A 12845-nucleotide genomic window follows, 5' to 3' on the forward strand; every position below is an offset into this window, starting at 1 on the left:
GCCCTATTCCCTATATATAGTCCACTACCTTACCAGGGCCCTATATAGTCCACTACCTTACCAGGACCCTATATAGTTCACTGCCTTACCAAGGCCCTATTCCCTATATTTAGTCCACTACCTTACCAGGGCCCTATATAGTCCACTTCCTTACCAGGGCACTATTCCCTATATATAGTCCACTACCTTACCAGTGCCCTATTCCCTATATATAGTCCACTACCTTACCAGGGGCATATTCCCTATATATAGTTCACTACCTTACCAGGGCCCTATTCCCAATATATAGTTCACTTCCTGACCAGGGCCCTATATAGTCCACTACCTTACCAGGGCCCTATTCCCTATATATAGTTCACTACCTTACCAGGGCCCTATATAGTTCACTACTTACCAGGGCACTATATAGTCCACTACCTTACCAGGGCCCTATATAGTCCACTGCCTTACCAGGGCCCTATTCCCTATATATAGTCCACTACTTTACCAGGGCCCTATTCCCTATATATAGTTCACTACCTTACCAGGGCCCTATTCCTATATATAGTCCACTACCTTACCAGGGCCCTATTCCCTATATATAGTCCACTTCATTACCAGGGCCCTATATATAGTCCACTACCTTACCAGGGCCCTATTCCCTATATATAGTCCACTACCTTACCAGGGCCCTATGTAGTCCACTCCCTTACCAGGGCCCTATTCCCTATATATAGTCCACTACCTTACCAGGGTCCTATTCCCTATATATAGTGCACTACCTTACCAGGGCCCTATTCCCTATATATAGTCCACTACCTTACCAGGGCCCTATATAATCCACTGCTTTACCAGGGCCCTATTCCCTATATATAGTCCACTACATTACCAGGACCCTATTCCCTATATATAGTCCACTACCTTACCAGGGCCCAATATAGTCCACTACCTTACCAGGGCCATTTTCCCTATATATAGTCCACTACCTTACCAGGGCCCTATATAGTCCACTACCATACCATGGCCCTATTCCCTATATATAGTTTTCTACAATACCAGGGCCCTGTATACTCTAATACTTTACCAAGGCCCTATTCCCTATATATAGTCCACTACCTTACCAGGGCCCTATTCCCTATATATAGTCCACTACCTTACCAGGGCCCTATTCCCGATATACAGTTCACTACCTTATCAGGGCCCTATATAGTTCACTACCTTACCAGGGCCCTATTCCCTATATATAGTCCACTACCTTACCAGGGCCCTATTCCCTATATATAGTCCACTACATTACCAGGGCCCTATATAGTGCACTACCTTAACAGGGCCCTATTCCCTATATATAGTCCACTACCTTACCAGGGCTCTATTCCCTATATATAGTCCACTACATTACCAGGGCCCTATATAGTGCACTACCTTAACAGGGCCCTATTCCCTATATATAGTCCACTCCCTTACCAGGGCCCTATTCCCTATATATAGTCTACTACCTTACCAGGGTCCTATTCCCTATATATAGTGCACTACCTTACCAGGGTCCTATTCCCTATATATAGTCCACTACCTTACCAGGGCCCTATATAGTCCACTGCTTTACCAGGGCCCTATTACCTATATATAGTCCACTAACTTACCAGGGCCATATTCCCTATATATAGTCCACTACCTTACCAGGGCCCTATATAGTCCACTGCTTTACCAGGGCCCTATTACCTATATATAGTCCACTAACTTACCAGGGCCATATTCCCTATATATAGTCCACTGCCTTACCAGGGCCCTATATAGTCCACTACCTTACCAGGGCCCTATTCCCTATATATAGTCCACTACCTTACCAGTGCCCTATTCCCTATATATAGTCCACTACCTTACCAGGGCCCTATTCCCTATATATAGTCCACTACCTTACCAGGGTCTGATATAGTCCACTACCTTACCAGGGCCCTATTCCCTATATATAGTCCACTACCTTACCAGGGCCCTATTCCCTATATATAGTCCACTACCTTACCAGGGCCCTATATAGTCCACTGCCTTACCAGGGCCCTATTCCCTATATATAGTCCACTACCTTACCAGGGCCCTATATAGTCCACTACCTTACCAGGGCCCTATATAGTCCACTACCTTACCAGGACCCTATATAGTCCACTACCGTACCAGGGCCCTATATAGTCCACTACCTTACCAGGACCCTATATAGTCCACTACCTTACCAGGGCCCTATTCCCTATATATAGTCCACTACCTTACCAGGACCCTATATAGTCCACTACCTTACCAGGGCCCTATTCCCTATATATAGTTCACTACCTTACCAGGGCCCTATTCCCTATATATAGTCCACTACCTTACCAGGGCCCTATATAGTCCACTACCTTACCAGGGCCCACATGTAGCAAGTGTCAAAATACAGTAGTGAAAATACAGTAGTGAAAATACAGTAGTGAAAATACAGTAGTGAAAATACAGTACGCTGCATTTCAAAATGATCAAACGTAACAAAATAAAATAAAGTTATCGTCAAATGTGATTTTATTTGTTTTTTTTTCCTGCAGAAAGACAGTTTCATTCAAGAGTCCATTTTGTAGAAGACAACAGGTTTCAAATCAAATAACGTTAAACAACCTCAGCATATTCAAATGGTGTGTGTGGCAGTTCAAGTGTGTGTGACTGTGTGCGTGTGTGTGTGTGTGTGGGGCAGTTCATGTAATAGTGTGTGTGTCCAGGTGATCAGTCAGTGCAGTATACCGTGTTAGTGTATTGGCCCCTCCTGATCATGCCTGGCCGATACAGGACTGGCCGATACAGATGACCCAGTGCTAGAAGGTAAGCGGGGGTTTTCTACCGATATAGAGCCAGCTATGGGTGATGATAAAGGATTGTTAGAATGCTGGACAATGGGTGATACTGCACTAGAGTTGTGATGTACAGGACTCGCAGAGTGACCTATAGGACCAGCAGAGTGACCGACAGGACCAGCAGAGTGACCGACAGGACCAGCAGAGTGACCTATAGGAGATATAGGACTAGCATAGTGACCTATAGGACCAGCAAAGTGACCTATAGGACCAGCAGAGTGACCTACAGGACCAGCAGAGTGACCTATAGGACCAGCAGTGTGACCTATAGGAGATATAGGACTGTCAGAGTGACCAAGAGGAGATATAGGACTAGCAGGGTGACCTACAGGAGATATAGGACTAGCAGGGTGACCTACAGGAGATATAGGACTTGCAGGGTGACCTACTGGAGAGATAGGACTAGCAGGGTGACCTACAGGAGATATAGGACTAGCAGGGTGACCTACAGGAGATATAGGACTAGCAGGGTGACCTACAGGAGATATAGGACTAGCAGGGTGACCTACAGGAGATATAGGACTAGCAGGGTGACCTACAGGAGATATAGAACCAGCAGGGTGACCTACAGGAGATATAGGACTAGCAGGGTGACCTACAGGAGATATAGGACTAGCAGGGTGACCTACTGGAGATATAGGACTAGCAGGGTGACCTACTAGAGATATAGGACTAGCAGGGTGACCTACAGGAGATATAGGACTAGCAGGGTGACCTACTGGAGATATAGGACTAGCAGGGTGACCTACTGGAGATATAGAACCAGCAGGGTGACCTACAGGAGATATAGGACTAGCAGGGTGACCTACAGGAGATATAGGACTAGCAGGGTGACCTACAGGAGATATAGAACCAGCAGGGTGACCTACAGGAGATATAGGACTAGCAGGGTGACCTACAGGAGATATAGGACTAGCAGGGTGGTAGTCTGTGAATGATTCAGAACTCGGAGAGTGATTGGCTGAAGGTGAAACAGGGCTGTTGAAGTTAGTCTCTCCCTCAGAGGACCAGGGAGTCGGTGTGTTCTCCCTGGCGTTCTCCCTGGCGTTCTCCCTGGCGTTCTCCCTGTGGTCCGGTGTGGTTGAATTACGGCTGTGGTTAGGGTCTGGGTTCAGGTTGTTGAAAAAAGTCAGGTTAGGGAGTGTGATGTGTTCTAGGTCCTGTAGGATCGTCGCTAGGAGATGAGAGTCAGAGGTCGCGACCCCAGGGTCACAGGTAAGATTGACCTGGGGGAGAACATAACCGTCTGCGCTCTGGGGACGGTCGACCGCATTAGTGTTTGTGTTCAGAACGCGGTCCTTGGCGTTGACAGAAACGTCAACCACACAGTCGTCATCGAGCTCCGTTTTATGGTCGATTCCGTCATTGTGGTCAATGTCCGAGTTATGGTCCGAAACGCTCAGAGAACGGTCGAGAACATCGACCGCAAAATCACTGATATCAACCCCCATGTCCATGTTGTGGCCGCCTCGTGGAAGACCAGGCACGGTCAAAGGACGGTCAGAGAAATCCAGAGCGCGGTCATCTTCCAGACTGGTGGTTTGGACCGCGTGTTTGTTGTCACTGTCGCTGTCTATAGTGATGACCATGGGAGAGCGTTGGAGGGTGCGGACGTGACGTTGTTTTCTCCGGTGTTTGCCGTCGCGTTTGCGGTTGTGTTTGGGTCGTAAGGGGCTAGCAGTGGTCACGGTCATGCCTTCATAGATGATTTCGACACTGGGGCTGCGGGACTGATGTCTCCTCTTCTTCACGCTGGGGACGGACGGACACAGAGTCAGAGAACATACCTAGTGAGAACACACTACAAGAGGCATTTGTTAGGAAAACAAATCAACAGCAGCCAAGTACCAAATAACTGCCCTTTGGCCCTCCAAGCCAGTTCCATTTACATGGTTCCCTCAAAATCAGGGACTGATCGCAATTAAATATCACATTTATTCATTGTTCCCCTATAAATCAGGGACTGATCGCAATTAAATATCACATTTATTCATGGTTCCCTCTAAATCAGGGACTGATCGCAATTAAATATCACATTTATTCATTTATCCACTCTAAATCAGGGACTGATCGCAATTAAATATCACATTTATTCATTGTTCCCCTCTAAATCAGGGACTGATCGCAATTAAATATCACATTTATTCATTGTTCCCCTCTAAATCAGGGGCTGATCGCAATTAAATATCACATTTATTCATGGTTCCCTCTAAATCAGGGGCTGATCGCAATTAAATATCACATTTATTCATGGTTCCCTCTAAATCAGGGACTGATCGCAATTAAATATCACATTAATTCATGGTTCCCTCTAAATCAGGGGCTGATCGCAATTAAATATCACATTTATTCATTGTTCCCATCTAAATCAGGGGCTGATTGCAATTAAATATCACGTTTATTAATGGTTCCCCTCTAAATCAGGGACTGATCGCAATTAAATATCACATTTATTCATGGTTCCCTCTAAATCAGGGACTGATCGCAATTAAATATCACATTAATTCATGGTTCCCTCTAAATCAGGGGCTGATCGCAATTAAATATCACATTTATTCATTGTTCCCCATCTAAATCAGGGACTGATCGCAATTAAATATCACATTTATTCATGGTTCCCTCTAAATCAGGGACTGATCGCAATTAAATATCACATTTATTCATGGTTCCCTCTAAATCAGGGGCTGATCGCAATTAAATATCACATTTATTCATGGTTCCCTCTAAATCAGGGGCTGATCGCAAGTAAATATCACATTTATTCATGGTTCCCTCTAAATCAGGGGCTGATCGCAATTAAATATCACATTTATTCATTGTTCCCCTCTAAATCAGGGACTGATCGCAATTAAATATCACATTTATTCATTGTTCCCCTCTAAATCAGGGACTGATCGCAATTAAATATCACATTTATTCATGGTTCCCTCTAAATCAGGGACTGATCGCAATTAAATATCACATTTATTCATGGTTCCCCTCTAAATCAGGGACTGATCGCAATTAAATATCACATTTATTCATTGTTCCCCATCTAAATCAGGGACTGATCGCAATTAAATATCACATTTATTCATGGTTCCCTCTAAATCAGGGACTGATCGCAATTAAATATCACATTAATTCATGGTTCCCTCTAAATCAGGGGCTGATCGCAATTAAATATCACATTTATTCATTGTTCCCCATCTAAATCAGGGACTGATCGCAATTAAATATCACATTTATTCATGGTTCCCTCTAAATCAGGGGCTGATCGCAATTAAATATCACATTTATTCATTGTTCCCCTCAAAATTAGGGGCTGATCGCAATTAAATATCACATTTATTCATGGTTCCCTCTAAATCAGGGGTGATCGCAATTAAATATCACATTTATTCATGGTTCCCTCTAAATCAGGGACTGATCGCAATTAAATATCACATTTATTCATGGTTCCCCTCTAAATCAGGGACTGATCGCAATTAAATATCACATTTATTCATTGTTCCCTCTAAATCAGGGACTGATCGCAATTAAATATCACATTTATTCATGGTTCCCTTCTAAATCAGGGACTGATCACAATTAAATAACATATCTATTCATGGTTCCCGCTAAATCAGGGGTGATCGCAATTAAATATAACATTTATTCATTGTTCCCCTCTAAATCAGGGGCTGATCGCAATTAAATATCACATTTATTCATGGTTCCCCTCTAAATCAGGGACTGATCGCAATTAAATATCACATTTATTCATGGTTCCCTCTAAATCAGGGCTGATCGCAATTAAATATCACATTTATTCATGGTTCCCTCTAAATCAGGGCTGATCGCAATTAAATATCACATTTATTCATGGTTCCCTCTAAATCAGGGGCTGATCACAATTAAATATCACATTTATTCATTGTTCCCCTCTAAATCAGGGACTGATCGCAATTAAATATCACATTTATTCATGGTTCCCTCTAAATCAGGGGCTGATCGCAATTAAATATCACATTTATTCATGGTTCCCCTCTAAATCAGGGACTGATCGCAATTAAATATCACATTTATTCATTGTTCCCCTCTAAATCAGGGACTGATCGCAATTAAATATCACATTTATTCATTCTTCCACTCTAAATCAGGGGCTGATCGCAATTAAACATCACATTTATTCATGGTTCCCTTCTAAAACAGGGACTGATCGCAATTAAATATCAGGAAGAAGAGAAAACCAGCAGGCTCTGGACCTCGTGGGGTCAGAGGTGAATACCCCTGCCCTACATAGTGCACTACCCATAGGGCTCTGGTCTAAAGTAGTACACTACCCACAGGGCTCTGGTCTAAAGTAGCGCACTACCCATACGGCTCTGGTCTAAAGTAGCACACTACCCACATGGCTCTGGTCTAAAGTAGCACACTACCCAAAGGGCTCTGGTCTAAAGTAGTGCACTACCCATACGGCTCTGGTCTAAAGTAGCACACTACCCACAGGTCTCTGGTCTAAAGTAGCACACTACCCATACGGCTCTGGTCTAAAGTAGCACACTACCCACATGGCTCTGGTCTAAAGTAGCACACTACCCAAAGGGCTCTGGTCTAAAGTAGTGCACTACCCATACGGCTCTGGTCTAAAGTAGCACACTACCCACAGGGCTCTGGTCTAAAGTAGTGCACTACCCATACGGCTCTGGTCTAAAGTAGCACACTACCCACAGGTCTCTGGTCTAAAGTAGCACACTACCCACATGGCTCTGGTCTAAAGTAGCACACTACCCACATGGCTCTGGTCTAAAGTAGTGCACTACCCACGGGACTCTGGTCTAAAGTAGTGCCCTACCCACAGGACTCTGGTCTAAAGTAGTGCCCTAGGTAGTGCCTTAAGACATCTTGACTTTTTTTCACAGCCTTAATGGATTAAAACCATTTTTCCCCTCAAAGCAAAAACAGGTTTTTCAAAATTGTTAATTTATTAAAAATAATAACTGAAATATCACATTTGCATAAGTATTCAGACCCTTTACTCAGTACTTTGTTGAAGCACCTTTGGCAGCGATTACAGCCTTGAGTCTTCTTGGGTATGACGCTACAAGCTTGGCACACCTGTATTTGGGAAATTTCTCCCATTCTTCTCTGCAGATCCTCTCAAGCTCTGTCAGGTTGGATGGAGAGCGTTGCTGCACAGCTATTTTCAGGTCTCTCCAGAGATGTTCGATCGGGTTCAAGTCAGGGCTCTGGCTGGGCCACTCAAGGACATTCAGAGACCTGTCCCAAAGCCACTCCTGCATTGTCTTGGCTGTGTGCTTAGGGTTGTTGTCCTGTTTGAAGGTGAACCTTCGCCCCAGTCTGAGGTTCTGAGCGCTCAGCAGCAGGTTTTCATCAAGGATCTCTCTGTACTTTGCTCCGTTCATCTTTCCCTCGATCCTGCCGCTGAAAAACTTCCCCACAGCATGATGCTGCCACCACCATGCTTCACCGTAGGGATGGTGCCTTGTTTCCTCCAGACGTGAAGCTTGGCATTCAAGCCAAAGAGTTCAATCTTGGTTTCATCAGACCAGAGAATCTTGTTTCTCATGGTCCGAGTCCTTTTGGTGCTGTTTGGCAAACTCCAAGCGGGCTGTCATGTGCCTTTTACTGAGTAGTGGCTTCCATCTGGCCACTCTACCATAAAGGCCTGATTGGTGGAGTGCTGCAGAGATGGGAGAACCTTCCAGAAGGACAACCATGTTCACAGAAACTCTGTAGCTCTGTCAGAGTGACCATCGGGTTCTTGGTCACCTCCCTGACCAAGGCCCTACTCCCCCGATTGCTCAGTTTGGCCGGGGGGCCAGCTCCAGAAAGAGTCTTGGTGGTTCCAAACTTCTTCCATTTAAGAATTATGGAGGCCACTGTGTTCTCGGGAACCTTCAATGCTGCAGAAATGTTTTGGTACCCTTCCCCAGATCTGTGCCTCTACACAATCCTGTTCGGAGCTCTACGGACAATTCCCTCGACCTCATGGCTTGGTTTTTGCTCTGACATGCACTGTCAACTGTGGGACCTTATACAGTGCCTTGCGAAAGTATTCGGCCCCCTTGAACTTTGCGACCTTTTGCCACATTTCAGGCTTCAAACATGAAGATATAAAACTGTATTTTTTTGTGAAGTATCAACAACAAGTGGGACACAATCATGAAGTGGAACGACATTTATTGGATATTTCAAACTTTTTTAACAAATCAAAAACTGAAAAATTGGGTGTGCAAAATTATTCAGCCCCCTTAAGTTAATACTTTGTAGCGCCACCTTTTGCTGCGATTACAGTGGTAAGTCGCTTGGGGTATGTCTCTATCAGTTTTGCACATCGAGAGACTGACATTTTTTCCCATTCCTCCTTGCAAAACAGCTCGAGCTCAGTGAGGTTGGATGGAGAGCATTTGTGAACAGCAGTTTTCAGTTCTTTCCACAGATTCTCGATTGGATTCAGGTCTGGACTTTGACTTGGCCATTCTAACACCTGGATATGTTTATTTTTGAACCATTCCATTGTAGATTTTGCTTTATGTTTTGGATCATTGTCTTGTTGGAAGACAAATCTCCGTCCCAGTCTCAGGTCTTTTGCAGACTCCATCAGGTTTTCTTCCAGAATGGTCCTGTATTTGGCTCCATTCATCTTCCCATCAATTTTAACCATCTTCCCTGTCACTGCTGAAGAAAAGCAGGCCCAAACCATGATGCTGCCATCACCATGTTTGACAGTGGGCATGCTGTGTTCAGGGTGATGAGCTATGTTGCTTTTACGCCAAACATAACGTTTTGCATTGTTGCCAAAAAGTTCAATTTTGGTTTCATCTGACCAGAGCACCTTCTTCCACATGTTTGGTGTGTCTCCCAGGTGGCTTGTGGCAAACTTTAAACAACACTTTTTATGGATATCTTTAAGAAATGGCTTTCTTCTTGCCACTCTTCCATAAAGGCCAGATTTGTGCAATATACGACTGATTGTTGTCCTATGGACAGTCTCCCATCTCAGCTGTAGATCTCTGCAGTTCATCCAGAGTGATCATGGGCCTCTTGGCTGTATCTCTGATCAGTCTTCTCCTTGTATGAGCTGAAAGTTTAGAGGGACGGCCAGGTCTTGGTAGATTTGCAGTGGTCTGATACTCCTTCCATTTCAATATTATCGCTTGCACAGTGCTCCTTGGGATGTTTAAAGCTTGGGAAATCTTTTTGTATCCAAATCCGGCTTTAAACTTCTTCACAACAGTATCTCGGACCTGCCTGGTGTATTCCTTGTTCTTCATGATGCTCTCTGCGCTTTTAACGGACCTCTGAGACTATCACAGTGCAGGTGCATTTATACGGAGACTTGATTACACACAGGTGGATTGTATTTATCATCATTAGTCATTTAGGTCAACATTGGATCATTCAGAGATCCTCACTGAACTTCTGGAGAGAGTTTGCTGCACTGAAAGTAAAGGGGCTGAATAATTTTGCACGCCCAATTTTTCAGTTTTTGATTGGTTAAAAAAGTTTGAAATATCCAATAAATGTCGTTCCACTTCATGATTGTGTCCCACTTGTTGTTGATTCTTCACAAAAAAATACAGTTTTATATCTTTATGTTTGAAGCCTGAAATGTGGCAAAAGGTCGCAAAGTTCAAGGGGGCCAAATACTTTCGCAAGGCACTGTATATATACTGGTGTTTACCTTTCCAAATCATGTCCAATCAATTGAATTTACCACAGGTGGACTCCAATCAAGTTGTAGAAACATCTCAAGGATGATCAATGAAAACAGGATGCACATGGGCTCAATTTAAAGTCTCATAGCAAAGGGTCTGAATACTCACGGAAAATGTTTTTATTTTTTTAGCAAAAGTGTCAAAATAACCTGTTTCCGCTTTGTCATGAGGTATTTTGTAGGTTGATGAGGATCATGTTTTATTTAATCCATGTTAGAATAAGGCTGTAACGTAACAAAATGTGGAAAAAGTCAAGGGGTCTGAATACTTTCTGAATGCACTGTATAAGGAATACGGTAACATTGCTCCAGTATGTTATGGTATAGACTAGACCCTCTCCAAGCCCCAGTCCTCCTCACCTCTCTTCCAGACTGCCTCTGCTCCTCCGGGGGCTAGCGGTGGCCTCTGTCCCGCCTCGCCCCCTCTCTCGCTCGCCCCCTCGCCCCCTCTCTCGCTCGCCCCCTCGCCCCCTCTCTCGCTCGCCCCCTCGCCCCTTCTCTCTCCGTGCAGACCTGGATGGCTCCCAGGAAGGGTCTTCCAGACTGCCTCTGCTCTTCCGGGGGCTAGCGGTGGCCTCTGTTCCCCCTCGCCCCCTCTCTCGCTCACCCCCTCGCCCCCTCTCTCTCCGTGCAGAGCTGGATGGCTCCCAGGAAGGGTCTTCCAGATGCCGTGTCTTATATTTCCTCTTCCCTGCCGGCTTGTCGGAGCGTGGGGAATGTCGGGAAGGCTGTCTGTGTGCAGAGAGATGGGAGCTGGAGGAAGAGAGGCTGTCAGAGGACCGGGAATGCCGGTGTTCCCCAGGAGATTCTGGTCCTCGCTGACTACTCCGGGATAAGGACGGGGAATGGGAGAGGACGCTGTTTTCCGGACTAAAGAATATTCCAGTGTTAGAATATTGGGACCTGGCTGGTTCATATGGAATCCTTTCTCTCTCTCTACCTCTGCTCCTCTCACTTCCTCCACTGGTCTCTCTCCTGTGCTCTCTGCTGTGTTGTCTATGGCAGCCTCTGTCGTGGGAGCCTCTGTCGTGGGAGCCTCTTCCTCTTCCTTTCTCCTGTCTCCTTTTCTCCCGCTCTCTCGCCCGTCTCTTCCGGCGCCGTTCCTGGCTGCTGTCATCGCTCCGTACGGACACGGGGCTCCGTGCTGACCAGCTCCGTTCAGAACTCCTGGACCGATCGGACCGCGACCAAACGCTCGCTGACCGATGTCTGCTTCTGGACCGCGATCCTGAACACGACCGCTCTCGGTGTCTGCCCTCCCTTCTCTCCCCTAGAGGGCAATAGAGGAGTCTCTCTTCTACCTGCTCTCTCTCTCTGTCTAGATGTCTTACTCCCAGTCCTCTCTCCCCCCCTCCTCGCTGTCTCTCCCCCCCTCCTCCCTGTCTTTCTGTGCTGGTGTTTTTAATCAGAGAGATGGGGGGAACTGGAATGGAGAGGGGAGGGACAACGAGAGAGAGAGGGGTTAACGCTGTTTGTGGAACAGTCTCTTTCGTCTCCTGTTTCTCCCCCTCGTCGTCTGAGGGGTCAGAGGAGAGTTGGACCAGTTCAGGAGTTCTCTCAGCCATGGCTTTAACAAACCCTACTATCATACATTGTTCCCCCTCCTCTTCCTCTCCTCCCTCCTCAACCCTCTCTCCATTTCCTGCCGCTGTCATGTCCTGAGCAGGATTCTGATTAGCCCCCGCTGGACCAGAGTCCCTCCCCCCTGGGCTGATCGACAGCGGCATGGGGGATTGGGACGGCTCAGCTGTAGAGTAGGAGGGTCCTGGTGTTTCATCGTCCCAAGCAGATTGGCTCAGAGCGCTACTTCCTGCTACCGACACCGGCCGTCTCTCTCGTTCTCCCTCCGACCCTCCTTCCTCTTCCTAGACAGACAGAGACATATTCCTTAGGGGAAATATCTACCTTCCTCTTCCTAGACAGACATATTCCCGAGGGGAAATATCTACCTTCCTCTTCCTAGACAGACATATTCCCGAGGGGAAATATCTACCTTCCTCTTCCTAGACAGACATATTCCCGAGGGGAAATATCTACCTTCCTCTTCCTAGACAGACATATTCCCGAGGGGAAATATCTACCTTCCTCTTCCTAGACAGACATATTCCCGAGGGGAAATATCTACCTTCCTCTTCCTAGACAGACATATTCCCGAGGGGAAATATCTACCTTCCTCTTCCTAGACAGACATATTCCCGAGGGGAAATATCTACCTTCCTCTTCCTAGACAGACATATTCCCGAGGGGAAATATCTACCTTTTCCTCCTCAAATCAAAAGGATACAGCGCAATGT

General features: G+C 45.8%; 1 protein-coding gene across 1 annotated transcript in view; it reads right to left on the reverse strand.

Moving 5' to 3' along the window:
* Positions 1–2500: 2500 nt before the first annotated feature.
* LOC135515541 (E3 ubiquitin-protein ligase Topors-like) overlaps positions 2501–12845 on the reverse strand; it is a 31042-nt gene continuing 20697 nt past the window's right edge. The window contains exons 8-9 of the mRNA XM_064939157.1: positions 10912–12416; positions 2501–4601 (exon numbers count right to left, since the gene is read on the reverse strand). Of these exons, the coding sequence (XP_064795229.1) occupies positions 2744–4601; positions 10912–12416 (3363 nt within the window). The 3' untranslated portion in view covers positions 2501–2743. The remainder of the gene's footprint in view (positions 4602–10911; positions 12417–12845) is intronic.

This window comes from Oncorhynchus masou, chromosome 27 (genome assembly GCF_036934945.1).
Source record: "Oncorhynchus masou masou isolate Uvic2021 chromosome 27, UVic_Omas_1.1, whole genome shotgun sequence".
NCBI classification, from domain to species: domain Eukaryota; kingdom Metazoa; phylum Chordata; class Actinopteri; order Salmoniformes; family Salmonidae; genus Oncorhynchus; species Oncorhynchus masou.